The sequence below is a fragment of the Saccopteryx bilineata genome, chromosome 2 (assembly GCF_036850765.1).
Source record: "Saccopteryx bilineata isolate mSacBil1 chromosome 2, mSacBil1_pri_phased_curated, whole genome shotgun sequence".
NCBI lineage: Eukaryota > Metazoa > Chordata > Mammalia > Chiroptera > Emballonuridae > Saccopteryx > Saccopteryx bilineata.
In genome coordinates this window covers 377,304,186-377,324,891 of record NC_089491.1, presented here as the reverse complement: position 1 = coordinate 377,324,891, position 20,706 = coordinate 377,304,186, and the positions used below count along the sequence as shown (strand labels likewise).

The 20,706-nt window shown below is 56.7% G+C and overlaps 4 protein-coding genes across 6 annotated transcripts in view; all 4 read left to right on the top strand.

Moving 5' to 3' along the window:
• The first annotated feature begins 664 nt into the window (after positions 1–664).
• HOXB8 (homeobox B8) lies at positions 665–3,413 on the top strand. 2 transcript variants are annotated; one of them, XM_066255496.1, is made up of 2 exons: positions 665–1,586; positions 2,359–3,413. In XM_066255496.1, the coding sequence occupies exons 1-2, from the start codon at positions 1,163–1,165 to the stop codon at positions 2,664–2,666; spliced, it is 732 nt and encodes a 243-aa protein (XP_066111593.1). In that variant the 5' UTR covers positions 665–1,162; the 3' UTR covers positions 2,667–3,413. The 2 variants fall into 2 exon arrangements, with proteins under 2 accessions (XP_066111593.1, XP_066111594.1); XM_066255497.1 differs by having other exon boundaries at positions 666–1,586; positions 2,362–3,413.
• A 1,410-nt stretch (positions 3,414–4,823) lies between these two features.
• Positions 4,824–8,205, top strand: HOXB7 (homeobox B7). The gene is made up of 2 exons (XM_066263863.1): positions 4,824–5,312; positions 7,413–8,205. The coding sequence occupies exons 1-2, from the start codon at positions 4,913–4,915 to the stop codon at positions 7,664–7,666; spliced, it is 654 nt and encodes a 217-aa protein (XP_066119960.1). The 5' UTR covers positions 4,824–4,912; the 3' UTR covers positions 7,667–8,205.
• Positions 8,206–10,750: 2,545 nt separating this feature from the next.
• On the top strand, positions 10,751–19,365 carry HOXB6 (homeobox B6). 2 transcript variants are annotated; one of them, XM_066263861.1, is made up of 3 exons: positions 10,751–10,880; positions 16,941–17,464; positions 18,481–19,365. In XM_066263861.1, the coding sequence occupies exons 2-3, from the start codon at positions 17,050–17,052 to the stop codon at positions 18,738–18,740; spliced, it is 675 nt and encodes a 224-aa protein (XP_066119958.1). In that variant the 5' UTR covers positions 10,751–10,880; positions 16,941–17,049; the 3' UTR covers positions 18,741–19,365. The 2 variants fall into 2 exon arrangements, with proteins under 2 accessions (XP_066119958.1, XP_066119957.1); XM_066263860.1 differs by having other exon boundaries at positions 10,775–10,880; positions 11,363–17,464.
• HOXB3 (homeobox B3) overlaps positions 10,751–20,706 on the top strand; it is a 53,132-nt gene continuing 43,176 nt past the window's right edge. Inside the window, exon 1 of the mRNA XM_066263853.1 lies at positions 10,751–10,880. The gene's annotated coding sequence lies outside the window, so the exon portion shown is untranslated. The remainder of the gene's footprint in view (positions 10,881–20,706) is intronic.

Below are 20,706 nucleotides of genomic sequence, written 5' to 3'. Positions count from 1 at the left end.
AAACAACAACAGACTCCGGCTTTATTGCGTTTTATAGTTTGTTAAAGAGTTTACAGCCATTTTTCGGGGGGCCGGTTACCCAGCCAATTCTCTCCACATGATAGTTAAACCTTTATCAATAATAAGGAAATTGATCATTAAAGCTTTAAATATGACTACCTCGTTTGTTTGAAAATATGTTTAGGAGAGGAAGCTGTATGATTTGATAACTTGTATTAAAATACCAATTACATTTATAGGACCTTTTAAAACTCGGCTCAATTAAGCCGCGTTCTTTTACATTTTTCCGAAGCGACCCTGACATTTAAAAAGACTCCAACTGCCTCGTTAAAATCACGAAATTAACAGCGGAGCTTCGCCTGGTGCGTTGTGTCTGTGTGCGCGCGTGGTTTTTTTCCGTGACTCCCCCGCATCAGTCTTTGGGGGTGGTCTGCGAAGGTATTTGATTTGTTGTGAGGCGAGAGATATCTCATTAATGTAGGTAGTTAAACAGATTTAATCCGCATCCATTCTCTCCCCCCTCTCCCTCTCCCCCTCTCCCTCCCCCCTCCCTGGGTGTTTTTTCCTTCCCCTCCTTTTTTCCCCCCTCGCTCTCTGCTCACTCCCTGGTGCTCCCTCGCTCTAGCTCTCGCTCGCTCCTCTCTCGCTCTCGCCCTCGCTCTGCGTTCTGTCCGGGAGGAGTACCGGGAAGCCAATAGGATGCGGGGTCTCTAATGGATGCAAATGATCATGAAAAGACAGTGCAAAATATGAAACAACTCATTTGCAGGGAAGTAAATCACCGAAAACTGTTTATGAACTGGCATCCTTTCTTCGAAATGTAAAGCGAGGACCTCTTTAAGTGGCGGTAGATTTTGGTTCGGGGGGTGGGGGGTGGGGGGAGGGCGAGCGCGCCGGCGGCCATGCGAGCCTAGACTTTGGGAGGCTACGCCGTCCTTTTCTATTCCTGGAAATCACAAAAAGTGTGGTGGCTTCGCGATCTTCTTCGCCTTTTTTTCTTTTTTTTTTCCTCCTCCCTTCCCTCTCCTTTCCTGGCGAGGTGACCAGGCGCCGGCGAATCCGCGGTTTTTTCTCTCTCTCCCTCCCTCTCCCCCTCCCCGCCCCCTCCCCGCAGCCCCCAACTACAGCCGCCGCCGCCGCCGCCGCCTCAAAATTCAATAAAATGAGCTCTTATTTCGTCAACTCACTGTTCTCCAAATACAAAACCGGGGAGTCCCTGCGCCCCAATTACTATGACTGCGGCTTCGCCCAGGAGCTGGGCGGCCGACCCACCGTGGTGTACGGTCCCGGCGGCGGCGGCGGCTTCCAGCACCCGTCGCAGATCCAGGACTTCTACCACGGGCCGTCGTCGCTGTCCACGGCGCCCTACCAGCAGAACCCGTGCGCCGTGGCGTGCCACGGGGACCCCGGCAACTTCTACGGCTACGACCCTCTGCAGCGCCAGAGCCTGTTCGGCGCGCAGGACCCGGACCTGGTGCAGTACGCCGACTGCAAGCTCGCGGCCGCCGGCGGCCTGGCCGAGGAGGCCGAGGGCTCGGAGCAGAGCCCGTCGCCCACGCAGCTCTTCCCCTGGATGCGCCCGCAAGGTGAGCTCGCGGCCGGGCCGGGGCCGGGCGGGGGGCTGGGCGGGGGGCTGGGCGGGCCGGCGCGCTCCCTCCGGCTCCTGGACGCCGGGACTGCTCCGCTCAGAGGGCCTCCACTTCTTTCCTTTCTCTTTCTCTCTTTCTCTCTCTCTTTCTTTCTCTCTTTTTTTCTTTCCCCTGAAGGAGGGTCGCTAAGAGACATTTCCTGAACCCATAAACCCCTCACCCCGCCTGACTTTTCTTTTTCTCCCCCTCCTTCCCCCCTTTTACTGTTTTATGGGGGCAGTGGAGAGAGGGTGGTGGGAGTGGGGGCGCTCAACTTTTGCACTTCTCAATTGCTTTATAGTTTAATTACCCTGAAGAAACTTTTCTTCTGGGGCAGAGCTCTGGGGGCTTTTCAAGGTGGGTCCATTCGTCCCATTCCGGCTTTTTTATTCTTATTCCCCCTCCTTCACATCCTTCCCTCTAAAGTTTATGGCACTTTTAATAGATTTGAACTACCCCACCCCACTCTCTGGTGCTTGTTACCAGGGGAGGGGGTTCCCCCTTTCTGGTTCCCTTAAATTCAGTGCTGTCTGATCCCCCCCGCCCCCCCCCCCCCCCGCCGCCGCTGACCGCGGCCTCCTAGCGCCACCTCCCCTGCGCGGGATAGAAGGTCCCCTGCCCTCACTGTACTGGTCTCCAAGGCTGGTTCACCAATCTCCCAACCTTCTCCCTCTCTGTCCCCTCCCCCACCCTCTCCTCCCCTCCGTCTCGCCCTTTCCCCCATTCCCAGCAGCCGCCGGACGCAGGCGAGGCCGACAGACCTACAGCCGCTACCAGACCCTGGAGCTGGAGAAGGAGTTCCTATTTAATCCCTATCTGACTCGCAAGCGGCGGATCGAGGTATCGCATGCGCTGGGACTGACAGAGAGACAGGTCAAAATCTGGTTCCAGAACCGGAGGATGAAGTGGAAAAAAGAAAACAACAAAGACAAGTTCCCCAGCAGCAAATGTGAGCAGGAGGAGCTGGAGAAACAGAAGCTGGAGCGGGCCCCGGAGGCGGTGGACGAGGGCGACGCGCAGAAGGGCGACAAGAAGTAGGCTGTGACTGGGACCGCCAGGGCCGCGGCCGCCTTCGTCCGCTGGTCTCCCGACCGCTCCGCCGCCGTCCGTCCCCGCCCGAGAGAGCTCTGGTCCCGCGAGCGGGCCCGAAGCTTGGCCTCCCGCCGCAGCGTCCCCACCGCGCCAGTCCCCGCTAGTGGTAGTATCTCGTAATAGCTTCTGTGTGTGAGCTACCGTGGATTTCCTTCCCTTCTCTTGGGGTCCGGGGGAGAAAGACAAGGACTGTGAGCAAGGACTCCCTCGCCCAGCGAGGGTGAGCGGCTGCGGCTTGGCTGAGACTCCCTCCCCACGCCCCCGCCCCGTGTAAAAAGCCTCCTTGTGCAATGGTCTCTTTTCCTTTGAACGTGCTTCTTTGTAATGACCGAGGTACAGATTTCTGCTAAGTTCTCCCAACAACATGAAACTGCCTATTCACACCGTAATTCTTTCTGTCTCCCTCACCTTCTCTCTCTCTCTCTCTCTCTCTCTCTCTCTCTCTCTCGTTCTCTCTCGTTCTCCTCCTTCCTCATTTCCTCCTCTCACCCCTCTGTCCTCGCTGCCCTCCCTAGCTCGCTAGCTTTCTCTCTTGCTTCTCTCTTTTCCTCACCACCCCCCTTTGGTTTGACAATTTCGTCTTAAGTGTTTCTCAAAAGAGGTTACTTTAGTTAGCATGCGCGCTGTGGGCAATTGTTAAAAGTGTTCTTAGGTTTACTGTGAAGAGAATGTATCCTGTATCCGTGAATTGCTTTATTGGGGGGGAGGGAGGGCTAATTATATATTTTGTTGTTCCTCTATACTTTGTTCTGTTGTCTGCGCCTGAAAAGGGCGGAAGAGTTACAATAAAGTTTACAAGCGAGAATCCGAGATTGGCCGGGCCCGCGCTCCTCATTTGCTCCCGGCGCCTTGCAGAGCTGGGGGGAGCTGGTCATCGGGCTCCTGCGCCCGCCCGCCCCGGCATTGCGGAGGAGGGGGCGGGGGCTGGAGGCAGGTGGTGCGAGTCCCTAGGCCTAGGGGCGCAGGGGGTGAGGGAGGCGGCTGCCTGTGATTGGAGGAGAGAGGAATGAGGGAGGGGAGCCAAGAGAAGCCCCCACCCTTAGCGTTCTGAGGCTGCGTGGCCCTGGAGACCCCGAGCCGTGGCCAAGCTGGAGAGATGCGCCCGGGCTGGTGGCTAGACCTCACCACCTTCCCCTTTGTCTCTGTGCCCTCTCCTGTGTGTGTGTGTGGCGGGGAGGGGAGGCGGGGGAAGTGGAGTGCAGGGCTGCTGAACAAGCTTATATATTTTTATTTTTCCCGGACTCTGGTGGGGGGAGCAGGAGGAGAGGTGAGATGCGCTTCCCTGCCTCAGCCTCTCTGGGACTTGGCCGCTAGGCCCAGCTCCGAGGTCGTGGCTCGCCGCCTTCCTTCCTTGGCTCCCTCTGCTTCTCCGGCAGCCGCTCGACAGAGGCATCCGCCTCCCGGAACCAGAAGAGCAGCGTACAGGCCGCCCTCCTCCCTTCCTTTCCCTTCCCACCCACCCCACCCCCTTCCTTTTAAAGAAAAAATTAAAGCCTTTTTTCAAGCCACCAGAAACTGCAGCATCCAAAGGCCGTGGGCTGGATCCGCGCCTTTAGGAACACCCACGAAGCCTGGCTCCTTCCCTGCTCTGTGTCTGGGGCTCCGAGAGAGAGCCTGACGCCAGGCTCACCTCGTTCCTCACCTCGGGAGAACTGGGCGGAGTTCCCCCAAAGGCTCAGCCAGGCTGGACTGGTCCGGATTAATAAGGACCTGATCTGCCCGCACCCACCCGCCCCGTTGCGTGCAGTCCCTGCGTTTGTTTCTCGCTGAGTAACGGGCTGGGAAGGAGGGGTGGGAGGGAGCGACAACACGGGTCGCTCTGAGGCTATTTATTTTTCCTTCCACTCAATCCCTTCCTCTCCAAATCTCGCCTGCAAGCTGCCTCCAGATCACGGGGGTCAACAGCGGGTCTTGAGCCCCCAGCCTCAATCCACAGGGCTTGGCTTCCCCATTCATTATTGATCATATTTTATAAATCCAACACCACACAATTTTTTCCACATTACCGGGAGCCGTGGGGAGGCTGCCCGGCCATTGGCCGAGGGGACGTCACGTGGGCGGGGTCACGTGGTCCAGAGAGGAAAAAGGGGGTCCTTTTTGGTGTAAATCTGGACTCTAATTCTGTAATATATCAAGGAATCTCGTAAAACCGACACTAAAACGTCCCTGCCTACAAATCATCCGGCCAAATTATGAGTTCATTGTATTATGCGAATGCTTTATTTTCTAAATATCCAGCCGCAAGTTCGGTTTTCGCCACCGGAGCCTTCCCTGAACAAACTTCTTGTGCGTTCGCTTCCAGCCCCCAGCGCCCCGGCTATGGAGCGGGGCCGGGCGCCGCGTTCGCCGGCCCCGTGCAGGGCTTGTTCCCCGGCGGGGGGGCCATGGCGGGGCAGGGCGCCGCCGGCGTCTACGCGGCCGGCTACGGGCTCGAGCCGGGCTCCTTCAACATGCACTGCGCGCCCTTTGAGCAGAGCCTGTCCGGGGTGTGTCCCGGCGACCCCGCCAAGGCGCCGGGCGCCAAGGAGCAGAGGGACTCGGACCTGGCGGCCGAGAGTACCTTCCGGATCTACCCCTGGATGCGAAGCTCAGGTAACGCCGCGCACCGAGCCGCCCTGAGCCACAGGGGCCGGGGCACGTTCCCCGGAAGGCGCCCCCTTCCCGGCCAAGTGCCCCTTTCAGCACCACCGCGCTCCCGGCAGGAGCTGGGCCCTGGGGACGCGGCGCCCCCTCGGCCGAGACCCGGGCGCCACCTCCACCCCCATGTTTCCTGGGTGTTCTCAGACTCGCTCTGCTTCCCCGCGGATCTCTCTCCGCCGACGCCGCGGCTCTCCGAACCCCCAGCTCGCCCCCAACCCTTCCTCCCGGCCTTTTAGCTTTAAATATTTATCAGCCGCGCCGGCACGGGCTGGAGACGAGGCCGTTTGTCTTGCGGAGGAAGGCTGGGGTTTGCAGAGAATAGCCATTAAGGTCCTTCCCCTCCCCTTCCCCTCCCCCGCTGGGGATCTCAGCCCTGGGTGTGTCCCCCTAGTCCCAGCTCTGAGAAGGTCTGGGGGAGAGGGCTGCAGCACTGAGCAGCTCTCCCCTCCCCCTTTCTTCCCAGCTAACCCTGCTCCCCATTATTCCCTTCTGGACAATTAGAGGTGGGCTCTAGAGGCCTGGTGGGAGGCGGGGGATGAGAGAGTAGGATCCAGCCTGGGACACAGAGCAGAGAAGCAGGTGGAGAGGGGGCGGGCTGAGGCCAAGAGGGATGAGGCTCCTGACCCCCCAATGAACTTGGGAAGGCGGTGGCAGAAGAACTAGAGAAAGGGGCAGAAGCCTCATGGGACTACAACTGGCTTCCTCAGGTGCCTTCCTAGGGCCCTTACTCATCCCTGAAGGACTAGCCAACAAGTATTATTCCAGAAGGGTGACTGTTCTCTTGGGGGAGGCACTGGGACTTCATGGAGCCAAATCAACAGAAGTACAGGCTACTGAACCAGATGCTGTAGGCACCACAGAGACCAGGTGCTCCATGGAGTTTCCTGACAAGCCTTTCCCCATCCTTCTTAATGCTGCCCTGGACTCAGGGGCCAACCTCAACGTCCAGAAGGCCCAAGACTTGTGGTCAGAGGCTCCCAATCCAGCCAAGGTTGAGGGCCAGGAGAAGCCCAGCTCGTACACCATCAGTATTGGTGGTCACGGTCCCCATTACCTACTCCATAATTCAACTGCCTTTCCAGTTGATTTATCAAAGCCCCAATTTTTCTGCTCGTAAACATTTCAGTTTGGCTTTTATCTGACTTGAAATTAAGGCCCCTAATTCTGCCTCCCACTGCCTTCTTCCCAGGAGGGCTGGCACCAGCACCTCCTCCAGTACGAACTCCCCCAAGCCTGTTCAGGGCTGGGGCCTAACCTGGGAAGCTGTCCTCTGCCCTCAGCCCCACCACCCAGATACTTCTTCCACCCTGACCCAGGCTGCTGTCTGCACTCTCCCCCTGGGCCATCCTGAAGGCCCAAAGATCGCTTCTGAGAGCTGGGTTGTCTTGGCAGGTGGGCAGGCAGGACAACCTGGCCCTGTCAAAGCCTCAGGCACTCACCAGACAATAATCAGAAGGTAGCTGCTCTCAGACCAGCTCCATGCTCCAAGGAAACCTGCAAATTCTCACCAACTTCTCATTCCACAGCAGGCTGGGGTGAGGGAAGGGGGGACACTGGGCCTGTGAGGGTCCTTTGTTTCTTTTTGGGAAAAGCACTCAGGCCAGGCCTAGAACCTGATTCAGGGTTATTTCTATGGTTTCCATCGCCCCTACCCCAAAGGCCATCAGAGCCAGCATCCTCCAGGGGAGGCTTGGGGTCTCTGCTCCTGAGGGTGATGGAAGGATTAAGGCTCCTTTAACCCACACACAGCCCTTCCTTGGGCACTGGGCCTTTAAAAGCCAGCAGTTTAGATGCTGGGTTCAGAAGACCTAGGCTGGAAGACCCCTTGTCTGGAAAATGAGGATATTTACTTCGGGAGACCTGTAAAAAGGTCTGCACTCTGAGGAAGAGGGCAGGCATAGTCTGGGTTATCGAAAGTGAAAATTTGGTTTGGTGGTAAAATGGGCTCTTCCAACCATTGTCTACAAATCATACACAGGGTCTCAGAGGGAGACGGGTACTCTCGTGGCTTCTTCCCTTAAACATTGGTTTTTCTCTAAATACTGTACGCAGGGAGCGACCGCAAGCGAGGTCGCCAGACCTACACCCGCTACCAGACCCTGGAGCTGGAGAAGGAGTTTCACTACAATCGTTACCTGACACGGCGGCGGCGCATCGAGATCGCGCACGCGCTCTGCCTCACCGAAAGACAGATCAAGATCTGGTTCCAGAACCGCCGCATGAAGTGGAAAAAGGAGAACAAGACCGCAAGCCCTGGGGCCTCTGAGCAGGACAAGGCTGAGGCAGAGGAAGATGAGGAAGAGTGAGGGATAGAGAAAGGGTATAGAGGAAGAGAGACGAGAAAGGCAGAAAGAGAGACGCCCATTCTGAGAACTGAACCAGGAAACTAGAATCAAATAGGTGGAAACCCCCTATTTAAATGGAAAGCAGTTAAAGTTTTTAGGGAGAGAAGGTGAAATTTTGGTTTCTTAACACTGAAAAAAAATACTACCTATAGAAAAGTCCTCGGGTTTGTTTTGTACAATGTGGGACGAACACCATCTACCTGTTCTATAGCTTTCTGGAATTTGCTTCCCCTTTTCTATGTCGCTATTGTAAGGTCTTTGTAAAATTTTGCTGTTTTGTAAGCCCCCTTCTTTGACGCTGTGTTTTATGGTCTGGGGTTCTGGACTAACGTGTGTTGTTCCCCCTCCTTCGCGAGCCCCCTGCCTTCCCAGTAGCAGCACTGAAGGGGCCTTTGGGAGCCTCGAGGACCCACTGACTAGCTCCATTGTCCTCTCTGTGCACCTGCCCTGCCTGCTGCCCCTTTACATTCTCTGTGTATCTGCAGAATAGAGAAATAAAACACAATTAAAAAACAAGCGGATGCTCTATTTTGTTGTCTCCCTCAGGCTGGGTGGGGTCAGGTTAGCCTTGCCTCCCTCTGCTGTAACCTCTGCTGCTTGTCCATTTCTTTCCGTGCTGGGCCTGCTCTGGGGGCTGCCAACTGGTGAAACCAAAATCACACACATTCCCTTTACTTTTTGTTTTTACACAGTGACATACACAAATGCACACAATCACATATTTATAGGTAGGCTAACATCACACATAAATACATTGTCACCTACAGTCACAAAGAAACACTCAGATTTACATATTCACAAGGACATGTACAAGGCGTTCGCACGTTCCAGCTCCACACCCAGACGCGTGCGTGTTCACACACACTCACAAGTCAGCACACACTCACACTCACTCACAGACTCATTTATGTTTCCCAGTGTACACTCACATATTGGCTTATAAACACACAGATTCACGTTTGCCCCCCTAAGTAAACACATCCATGAGCCCACATGCTCAATCACCCACATTCACAAAACAAAACTAAATCCCTCGTTCCACAAACTCCCTCAACTAGGCCTTGGAGCCAGGCTGGGTGCCTGCCGGGCACAAACAGCTGGAATGCAAAGTGCTGGGCCCCAGACGGAGGAAGAGCGGGAGGAAAGGGAGGATGCCCACCCAATCCCTCGGATCCGGGACGCGTTGGGCCGAGGCCAGGACGGCCACAGAGAGACCGGGAGGCCTCCAGCGCCAGCGTGCTCCTGGCGCCCGCTCGCTTGGAAAATACTTCCCGCAAAAGTTATTCGCTTATTTTGTTTCCATTTATTTTAACTTTCATTTATTTTAATTTATATATTCTAAATGAACACAGTGACCCAAATAAAACTTTTAAGTGGGGGGGGGGGGACACCAAGCCGAGAGAACAAGAGCCTGGGCAGCGCGAGTTTACCAGCTAGCTGGCCGCGTCCTGGCTCTCTGAGCCCGGCTCCGCCGGCTTCCTCCGCGCCTCGCGGCCGCTTCTCCGCGCTGCCAGCAGCCTGGACTCATCCCCGGAGCACAGAGAAAGAGAGAGAAAAGGAAAACATTTGGGGGGTGGTTATTTCGTTTTCTGAATTTGGGCGCTAGTAGCTTAATTCAAAATACCGTAGTATTTCAGGGGTGCTGGGGAACAAGAGGCGAATTTTGTTGTTCTAAAGGTTCCTTTTGCTCCAAAAATACTCCCTAATTGAGGGACAAACCCCGGAGCTTGGCATCTACGCAGCTCGGCCTCCGGAGCTGGGTTTTAGTATTTATTCGATTATAGCCCTGGATTATTTAAATGTAAAGAACAGCGTTCAGACAGACTGGAGGGAGAGGAGTGGGAGGGAAGCCTGTGTTAGAATCTGTTTAATTTGAATATGTGGGTAAAAGTCCCCCAACCCTGCAGTCCCCCCCACTAACGACCGCACAGCCCCCCGGAGAGCACATGGACTGGTCTGGGGGAACCCGGGCGGCAGGCGTTTGGGCGGGAGGAGCAGGAACCCCGCCTCAGACTCCGCCAGTTTCTGGGGTGCAGAGGCGAGGTTCAACTGCTACCCTGTCCGCCTGGGACCCCATCAGGGCCGCCTTTCCTCTCTGGGCTCAAACTAGGCCCCAGGGCCCCCACACCCGCAATGCTGCAAACCTCACAGGTGGGGGTCCCGCCGTCGACAGGGCTGGGGGTGAGGGGGGCGTGCAGAGAGATCTCGGACGCTTTCATTTTGCCCGGATGCAAGCGGCAACTGAACACCAGCTGCTCCCGACTCACCCTAAAATCGCTGCAGACCATTCCCTGTATGGAGTATTTGGGATGAAAATGTACTAAAAGGGGGAGCAGAGCTTCTGAAAGAAAAGGGAGATTCCAAAAAGAACCCCCTTTCCCAGCTGGACCCTTGGGCATCCTCGACCTGATTGCCTGCGCCCCAAATCTCACCCCTTCTCAGATTGGGGTTTCCCCAAAAAGCGAGAAGGAGAAGAAAAGAAGATGGCGACTGAGAAAAGGGTTGCTGGTGGAGCAGCCATGAAGAAATGCAATAAATTCCTTGTTGTTTTATGAAAATTTACAACTTTGTGATAGAAGTTTATGAGTGGTTGGATCCAGCGATTGGCCGGCGCCGGTCATGTGGCCGGGCGATCGTGAACATGAACTTTTTATCATTTCCCTGGTGGTTATAATGCAGCATTCTTTTGGACACCACACCTAGGTCGGAGCACTGTCGTCCTTCAGGGCTCCAGCCTCTTGATATTTTTACACTTCGGTATCAGTTCGATAAAGCAAAAGAGAGAGGAAGAGAGAGGGGGAGAGGGAAGAAGAGAGAGAGGGGAAAGAAGGGGTGGGAATTACACAAAAGACAGAACCAAAAAATAATTTTAATTAATTCCTAAGTTCATTTCCTTGCTGAGCTAGGATTTTAGTCACCATGGAGGGTAAATGGACAATCTGCCTAGGACTGCAGTCTGAGACCATTTTTCAAAACCAGAACTTACTCCATTTTCTATGCAAATATCAGAAAAGCGAAACACCCTCTCTCTCCCAAGTCGGAGAAGGGGAAGCAACGGCTCTCAGGTTGGGACAATATTATCCGGAAGATGAAGAAGAAACCGAACGCTCTTTTTCCCCCCTCCTACCTCCCCACCCCTTTCAATCGGCGGGAAGAAACCTCAAGGTCTGCAAAGGTAAGGGAGATTCTACAGTTTTCTTTCTTGCTCTTTTGCCTCGATTTTGTAGGTGGGGCCTGGGTTGGTCTTCCCCCTCCCTGTCCAAGATGGGGCTGAACCCCACCTCTGGGTGCTGCAGGGAGAGGCTCCCCAGGACACTCGGCGGCAGAGAGAGGGTGGCTGCTTCCTGGAGGGGGAGCCAAGGCCGGGAGGATGGGAGGAGGAACCGAAGGGACCCGGAGGCAGTTCGAAATCGCCTTTTTTAAGCTGGGAGGAGAGGCTCAAGCGAGGGGACTGCGAAAGGGAACGGGGTGTGTGGGCTCTGGGCACCTGCAGAAGTCGTGAGCCGGCCTCTGCGGTTTGCGCCCCCTCCCCCCCTCCCTCTCGCTGGCCGCCCCGGCTGACCCCGGCTGTTCTCCTGCCCGGCACGGGTCTCAGCAGTGTCTCGGCAGCGTTGGCACGAGGGGCGGTGGCGCTGAGGGGCGTCCTGGTCTCCGCAGGGCCTGGAGTCTCCGCAGAGGCCAAGGAGGGCAAGGAGGCGTCTAGAAAGAGACGGAAAGAACAATTTACAGATAAATTTTCATTATCTCCCTTCGGAGACATTTCTGAAATTAAAGGGCTGGGAGTGGAGGCACCCAAATCGAGCCCCCCCCCCCCGAAGCTGCCTGAGAATGCCCAGGTCTCCCACCCCTGCCGCAGGAGGGGGCCTCGCTCTGCAGGGAGACAGTTCTGTGGTTTGCACGCGGTAGGTCACAGCGTGGTAGTTTCCGTGGCATCCTGATCCTATTACTGCTGTTTTATTGGTATGGGCTGTGTGGATTTCGGTGGAGGAGAAAATTGCCATGTATGTGTCTGATGTTGAAACATTCCAAACTTTACTGGATTTAATTCTGGTGTTCATGAAGAAGCTGTTTAGTGTGTTGTTTTAGGCTTGTAAACAGAAACAAAAGAGAGAAAGAGAGAAGAAAATAAAAAGAAAACCTAATTAGGAGACCTACTGGTGTCCACACTAGAAAGCTGCCTGGCGCTGAGCTCGGACCGCTAGTCCTGTCCCGCCGGCGCCCGCTTTCATCCCCAGCCAGGCCTCCTAGGGCTGGGGGTGGGGGCCTCTGCGCTGGAGCCCGAGATTCCTAAAGGGGCGGGTGCGGTGGGAGAAGGGGCAAGCCTGTAGGTGAGAACCTAAAAATAGAGTGAGAGGGCTTCTGAGGAAGCTGCAAACCAAGAGATAAGCGACTTTGGGCGCGGAGGGTAGGAGGGACCAATATAGCATGGTTGGCAAAATTAGACTATTGCTTTTCTCTTCTTAAACACCAGACGCAGAGCACTTAGCCTCAGTCTTCTGGTTGCCCAGGGATTGCGGAGTCTGAGAGCTGTGTAAACTGGAATATTGGCCCTCTCAGTGCTGGGCTGGAAAGAGAGGGACTCAGCCACTTGTGGCGCGGGAGGGGGCCCGGGAGACCCAGGTGGATAGATGCCCTCTCGCAGGCCGGGCCGGGACTGCGTTCCTGGCGAGACCCCTCGCTGCGCGTAGCCAGAGAAGTTCTCGGTCAGCACCCACGGCACTTGGAGCCTCTTCTCAAAGGGAAATTTTCCCAAACCCACCCAGACTAAAGGTCTTTTTCTCCTGTAGTCTCGGCGGGGTATAAATCATCCTTTAGACAGTTTGCTGTGACCCAAATTATGCGGTTTGCTGCCATCTACTGTCCGTTCGGAGACATGCGGCTTCGGCGCCATAAGCCCCGCGATGCTGCCTGAATCGTGCCGGATGCCTGGAGCCTGGTGGCTCAGGTTTGGCGGGATTCGGGGGACTTCTGACCCAGATTGTCGCTTTCTACTGGATCTTGGTTCCCGCCTGCCCTTGTGCGGAATAGAGAACAAATGTCCCCTCCCCCTCGCCCACCCCAACCAGGTTCCAAACTTGGTGGCCGGCTGGGGAAGTGGTTTTGTCCAGGGCACACTTAAAGAGGACTAATACTGCATCCCGCGGGCAGGGGGCTCTGAACGGGCGAGACCCCCCCCCTCGCGGGCGCAAGAGTGGAGCATCGGGCCGCTGGGGAGATCCGAGGCCAAGGCTGTTCAAGGTTTATTTGGTTTTCTTTTCGGCCAAGGGAGGGGCCCACAGAGGAGGCGCCGGCGGCCCGGCAGTTCCACTCGGTTGTCAAAAGACAACTGGGTCTGTGTTCTCCCGGTTGGCTGGTGGGTCTTGCCAATTTGCTTGGCTGGTGAATCCGTGATGAAGGAATTGAGCTTAATTTTCTGAAAATTGCTGGTGTCTGCAAGTGAGTGTGGACCCCCTCCCTCATTCCCGATCGTTTCAAGTGAATTCGACAAATATGCTTTGGGAAAAATTGGGAGTGAGAGTAAAAGATCAATCATTAAGGAACCAAACCATTGTAATTTCCGTTCCTGCCGGACCCCTCACACCCGCTCGTCCTGACCACTTTCCCAGAAGGGGTGGCGAGGGCGGGGGCCGCGCCTCTGCTGCCGCGTTTGAATATTGGCCCCTGTCTCGCGGGTTACTGATTAGCTCGGGCTTTCAAGCCGCAGGAGGAACCTCTGGCCATTCCTTTCAAGGTGCTTTGGCCCTGGTTCCTGGGCGGGGGCTCCAGGAAATTGCCTGTGGTGCCAGGCAGGCCGAGGTGTTACTGGGGTCTGGCCTGAGGCAGAGGAGCTGCCGGGGTCGAGGGGCCGGGCGGCGCTGAGGGCAAACGTCCAGGCTGCAGCCCCCGCGTCCTCGGCGCCTCGGGAGTCTGAGCCGCAGGGGCGGCCCTTTCAGCTTTTCCGCAGCGAGAGGGCCTCTCCTGCGGCTGGAAGGCCGGGCCCAGTGCGCAAGGAGCCGGGCCCAGCTCCGAGGGAGTGTGCCCCGAAAGTATTGGGCCCCTCAAAGATTTTCCTTGCGAGCAACCCAAAGGACGGGAAGGCGGCTGGCACAGAGGGTTGAAGCACTTTCTAGGGAGCTGGGGACCTGGGGGGCGGGAACTGAAACACGGAGCTGAGCACCTAAGCCCTCTCCACCCCCGGATCGGAGACGAGGTTGTTCATTTGCATAATGGAAATGAAGTCTTTGTACTGAGCTCTGGACTAGCCCATTTCAAGGCCCTGTCCCATCTAAACAGCTCCCAAAGGTTGGGAGCCACCACATTGCTGCCTCTAGGAACATTTCTGTTTCCCAAACTCAGAGAATCACAGAATGGGATAGAGATGTTTTAATCTGCCATGCTCCAGCCAGAGTGGGGAAAGGGGTCCACAGCCCAAACACCTGGGGGGTGGGGGCGCTTGTAGCTGAGAGGAAAAGGGAAGCCTGGACAATGTCTCAACCCCCCCCACACACACATATCCAGGCAAATGCCCCTCCCTGAGGTTGCCGGTACAGGAGAATGTTCTTCCTGAGCTGAGCACAACCGAAACATTTCCCTGGGAGCTGGAATGTGTGTGTCCACAGTGCGGCAGATTCACAGTACAGAAAACTACAATTACAAATCCTGCCTGTGGGATTTCTGTGCAATCCTTCTGTTGTATACTCAAGACTTGGTACACAAATCCATCCACCTCTCCATACAAATGCTTCCTCGTTGAGGTTGGGAGAGACACCCCAGACGGATAAACGACTGTGCCCACTGTGTATTTACAAATTCCCCCTTGGAGACTGGAAGACGCGGCAGTGGACGGAACCACAGACAGATTCGTAGAGATCTGGCTCCAGAAACCAGGCAGTTTCTGGCCCAGCTCTGCCTGCCTGCTCTTTCTCCCAAACAAACGGATCAGAGGAATAAACGCTCATAAATACCTCTGGGCTTAGATAAGAGCGATGAGGCGCTATTTCCTTTCATGCTGGACTACAGGCGCCCAGGCCCTGCCTCTGCGGCTCCATCTTATGACAGGCAACCTGCAGAGGTGAGGTTAATTTGGGGCTGTGACTCTAAGGACAAGGCAATTGCTTTTTTGCTTCTATCACAGGAGGATCTTACTTTGTCCAGACTCCGCAGGCAAGCCTGCACAGCCCAGCTCTAGGATGGGAACATTGTGCCCAGGGAGGGGTCAGGGAGAGTTAAAGCACAAGGCCTAGCCTCAATGGCAGCAAGGGGGGAGTTCCTATGGGCACTCTCCCACCTTGCTCACCTTGCCTAATTGTTCCTCATGCCTCTGAGGGGTGGGCCCAATTACAGTTAGACTGGAGTATTTATGTTTCTCCATCATTAGAGGGCTTGAGTTTATTTTTCTTAAGCCTTGATAAAATGACTGTAAAATCAGGTGAGGAAGGGATCACCACTTGGCCAGGAAGGTGTAGTCTGGAAATTGTCGTCAGTTCAGGAAGCCTTGTAGGCCACTTGCAGCAAACTAAGTTCTCTTAGTCACCAACCTGGGCTCTCTACTACTGTCCCTACTGTCTCGTACCATCATTAGTGGGCAGAGCCGGCCCACAAGAAGAAGCCCAAAGGTCAAGGTAGAGAAGAGGCTCAGCCTGGCCTGTTCATCAGATTTTGTCCCCCACCCTGGCCCATTTCCAGCTCCATGTCCTAAAGTGATCACCCTTTACTGCCTGGCCTCCACGTGCATATTAGAATGTTTTAAACACATTGTGGCCCAGTCTTCCAGTCTGGCTTCAATGTTCATTTTCTTTAGGTGAGAGAACCAGAAACGTACACACTCTCTCTCATTCAAGCTGGTATGGCAGCAAAGCTGGTGACACGAAAATGAGATGTGGTGGGAGGAATTGTAGAGATGATGAGAGAGACAGAGGGTGGCGAGCATCTGGAGGTCTGGAGAGGGATGGAAGCTGATAGTTGTAAGTTGCCTGCTGAGTCCATAGGAGGACTCCTTATAAAAATTAAATAAAAATCAAGACTTGGGAAACAATTAATTTTAAAAAGAACTGTCAGCTTCTGGAGAGACAGGGAAGAGGTATGAGGGCCCCTCTCTTCCTGGTAGTCTCTGATCTCCTCAAATATCAGGAGGGTTTGAGGACCCCAGATTGGAGTAGGACCCATTTCTTTTCTCTACCAATTTTCTGGGATCATCTTGATCCCCAAGAATCTGTAGCCCAGAGTATTCTTACGCTTTAGTGGGCAGGAAGTGGCACTGAAGGTTGCAGACAGTCCGGGGATCAGACAGACCTAGGCTGGGAGGTGCCCCTCAAACCCCCTCTCCTGTCCCCGAGTGAAAAGGAGGCTAGTCCTCCAGTGCCCCTTCCTGTGCCAAGAGGAAGCGGTGCATACTAGCATTAGGTGAGCTGTCTTCAGCAGCAGAAGCCATAGCGGGCCAAGGAGCTTCTAGCCTAGCACAGCCGTAGAGCAGAGGGAGAAGCTTGGACTCAGACCCTCCTCCCATTTTTCTGGCCTTCGGGTTTCTCTGGGCAGCAGGCTCTGGCCTGCATCTTAGACCGTGAGAGTTGTGGAGAAGCAGAAATAATAGCCCCAGCCTTGGAGGATACAGAGTAGGTCTGAGAAATGAAAAAAACCCAACAAAACCAAACAAAACCGAAAACCAAAAACAACGGATTTCAAACCCTGAGAAGATGGTTTCTTCTTTGCCTTTCTCTTTCTGAAAACGATGCTAGTTAGCAGAGAACTCTTCTCCCCTTCGACCAACACAAAACCCTAGAAATAAAGCATCTTCTCTGGTTCTCTCCTAGCCACATTGAGATTTGAGATTCAGGGATGGTTACCCACCCTTCCCTTGAGGAAATGGGGCTCAAGCAACGCAGGGGTTAACTTTTCTGAAAACACAATTAACTTTTTCCTATCCTGCGTGGGGAGGGAGGGATATATTTATTTAATCACTGGGGGATGGGGTGGTCTCAATCCAAAGCTCCCTCCTCCCTCAAAGGCGCAGACGCCTTTTTCGCAGATCCTACGTAGGTGGAACAGGACGCGTCGTGTTGTTGGGGAGAGAGAGAGAAAGGAGAAGGAGAAGAAGGAGGGAAAAAAAAGGTTGATAGGTTTGTGCGCGGGTCCCTCGTGCGGGCTGCGCTCCTCCTGGGTGCTATTTGACAATTCCTGCCTCTGCCATTGGTCAGTGTTGGATCAGATGGTTGTATTTCCTTCTGGCCCTCACTGGCACCTCGCCATCCCCCCTCAGCTAAAACCCAATCTCAGATATACTACTAAAAGGCGCGGCGCTCGGACTATAAAACACAACAAATCATAAACCCGGCGGAGCAGCAGCGGCCGTGCGCGCCTCCCTCCCAATGAGTTCCTATTTCGTGAACTCCACCTTCCCCGTCACTCTGGCCAGCGGGCAGGAGTCCTTCCTGGGCCAGCTCCCGCTCTACTCCTCCGGCTATGCGGACCCGCTGCGGCACTACCCCGCGCCCTACGGCCCCGGGCCGGGCCAGGACAAGGGCTTTGCTGCCTCCTCCTATTACCCGCCGGCGGGCGGCGGCTACGGCCGAGCTGCGCCCTGCGACTACGGCCCGGCGCCGGCCTTCTACCGCGAGAAGGAGTCGGCCTGCGCGCTCTCGGGCGCCGACGAGCCGCCCCCGTTCCACCCGGAACCGCGCAAGTCCGACTGCGCGCAGGACAAGAGCGTGTTCGGCGAGCCCGAGGAGCAGAAGTGCTCCACGCCCGTCTACCCCTGGATGCAGCGGATGAATTCGTGCAACAGTGAGTGAGCCTCTGAGTCGCCGCGAGCCCTGCGGGCGCCCACCGGGGAGACAGGACCAGTGAGCCCCGGCCTCTCCCAGGGTGCGGGCTGAGCCCCGGCCTCTCCCAGGGTGCGGACTAGGCGTCTCAGCTGGGGTCGAAGGGAAGGTGGGCGCCCGCACCGGGCCTCCTCCTCTGTCCCCTCGCTCTTAGGAGTTACAAAGTTTGCAAAGTCCCAGCCGCACTCGGAGCCAGGGAAGGGAGTGGGCTCTCCGGAGCTCCAGGCCAGCCCCGGGGTTGCGGGTCAGGGGTCGCCGCCAGGGGCTCGGCTTTCTCTCGCGTCCCCAGCCCTGGTCGGGCCCCCACCCCACCCCAGTCTGTTCCATTACCAACCGAGTGCGTCACGGGAAGGGGGGCGGTGTGACGCGGCCAGGGAGAGCGGAGTCCGTCCGGGACTGTTTCCCGGGGGTGGGGGGCTGGGGAAAGACGAGGCGCCAGGAAGGGGGCGGTGGTCAGAGGAGGGAGGGAGGAGAAGTGGAGGAAGGAGAGGGGGCGCGGGCGGAGGAGGGGAGCGGAAGAAGCAGGCTCCTGGGTCTCAGGTTGGATTATTTGTCGGCCTTAAGTCCCAAATTGATGTCCATTAGCGGGACACGAAAGTGAGGAGCCGTTAATTCCGACTGTGGATCGATCTACGTCATTACGGACTAAGGGCTGGAATCTGTCCCAAGGCGGCGGGGGAGCTAGGCGCAGGGAAAGAGAAGGTGCAGCGAGGGAGAGACTCACCTGGCCGGCATCTCCCCAGCCCCTCCCCTTGGGCTCAGGTGGGACTTTAAGCTGCGCCTCCCATCCCCCACCCTGAGTCTAGACCAGGAGCGCAGGCCAGGAAGCCCAGAGGGAGTCTTGAGGGGGCGCTGCAGGGAACCGGAGAGTGGAGGGCATTTCAGGACAGGCCGGAGCCCATGGCTGAGGGTCGAGTGGGGAAGGGGGGCTTTGGCCCTGGTGACCCCAGGCCTCAGCATCTCCTCTCTGCGTAACAGGTTCCTCCTTTGGGCCCAGCGGCCGGCGCGGCCGCCAGACCTACACGCGCTACCAGACCCTGGAGCTGGAGAAGGAGTTCCACTACAACCGCTACCTGACGCGGCGGCGGCGCATCGAGATCGCGCACGCCCTGTGCCTGACCGAGCGCCAGATCAAGATCTGGTTCCAGAACCGGCGCATGAAGTGGAAAAAGGAGAGCAAACTGCTCAGCGCTTCTCAGCTCAGTGCAGAGGAGGAGGAAGAAAAACCAGCGGAGTGAAGGCGCTGGAAGGGGGGGGGGACTCGGAGAGAGAGGCCGCGGGGAGCCGAGGGCGTCGGGGCGCTCGGGGTAGCTCTGCGGGCGGGGGCGCCCGGGACCTGCGCCCCAGCGCCCGGCGGGCAGGGCCCGCCTCGTCCCGGCCGCCCTCGCCCGCAGAGCCCCCGCTGGGCGCCGGAGGGCCGCGCCGCCTGAGCCCGCTCGGCGCTCCTCACGCCCCCTCCGCCCCGCGGAACCGCCTCAGTCAGACCAGCCTCCCCCCCGCGAGAACTGAGGACTGGACTCACTTGATGTTTCCTGGAAGCAGAGCAAAACACTCTTGTCCGTGTCGCATCTCATTTCGTCCTTGTCCCCCGTGCACGGTTCAATGGTAACTTCGCAGCCCCCCCAGCGGGGGCCTCGAAGCCTCCCCGACCCCAGACCTCTCCTCCACCCCCTCTCTACAGCCACTGGAAGGAGCACACACTACCTAGAAGTGAGAAGAGGAGCCTGAGAAGAAAACAAAGTTCTATTTTATTAATTTTCTATGTGTTGTGTTTGTAGTCTTGTCTTAGCTCTGGACGTGAAATACTTCGGTAATAATATTAATATTATTAATGATGATGATGATAATAATAAAGACTTAAAACTCGCCCCTCGGTCACGACCTCTGCTCCTCCCTGCCACCCCCCCCCCCACTGCCACCCCGTGGTCCCCGTGCCGGAAACTCCGAGCAAAGGCTGGAGGCCGGTGGGCCCCGCGGGCCTGGCTTGACTCGGAAGTTACAGTTGAGATAGAGGCTGGAGCGTCCCTCTCAGTCTCCATCGCTGCGCCTCGCCTGTGCCAGGCTCTCAATGGTCTCTCTAGGTGCAAATTTGGGGGGTAGAAAAGGGCCATTTCCCTTATATTCTCTAGCTTTGTCTCGTTTGTCTGTAACACGAGGCACACCCCGAGCACCCCAGCCTGAGCCCGTGCGGAGACCGAGCCAGGGGGGTCTCGCGCCTACGCCGCTGCTCGGTCCTCCCGCTCGCCCAGGCCCTGGCGTGTGGCTGCCCACGCGGCCTGGTCTCTATGGCCTTGGCCCTCCGCTCCTGGCCTGTGCCTCGAGTGACCACATCAAGGGCGCGGGATATTTCTCCGCCCGCAGCTGAAAACTCCAGGCGCGTTTTTCTGCCTCAAGTTAGAGAATGCGAAGCCGTCGGCAGGCACGACTTTCTCCTCCTGGGGGACCTGAAGGCAGGAGGCCAGGTTATGGGGGGCAGTTTGGCCTCATTCTCTTTATCGAGAAATGACCCATTTATCCCGACTCCAACCCTCATCCAGGCAGCAAGCTGCGGACGCTGTTTTTCTTCCGCCCCCCTCCCTCTCTCTCCCTTTTATATTTTTAAAGAAAATAACCGCTCGGCAGAAGGGGCCCAGCTGGGCGGTCTCTGGCTGCCCAGCGCGCTCAGCAAGGTGCCGCCGGGCCTCAGAGCCACTTCCCCAGGAAGGCGTGGGCCGCCGGGCACAGCCAGAAACCACCCAGACGCCATCGAGGGGCCTGAGAGCGGGCCGCCCGGTGCGCTCGTGGGCGTCTGGCGAGGAGGCCAGAGGCTCCTGCGTGGACCCCGAACCCTCGACACCACGTTTTCCACCCACACCCCAGACGCCGACGTGGTCGCTGCCACAGTTTTTCCCACAACTAGGCCGCTCCGCGCCAGTCACGCCCCTCCTCCGGGGTCCCTGTCCTGCTCTCCCATTCCCCAGGCCCGGCTCAGGCTGGAAGCAGGTCAGGAAGGAGACTCCAAACTTCTAAGAGACACTGGAGAAGTGGAAGTTTTTCCTTCAGATCTTCGGCCCAGCCCTGCCAGCCCGGCCTGGGCGCTGGGGATGGGACACTGCAGCCCCTTAGACAGCAGGCCAGGCCGAGCTGCGGTGGGGAGGGGGCAACTCTGTGACAATAATGGTTTTTCACACGTATCTTCCAACCCTTTCCCCCATTTCTGTCCCC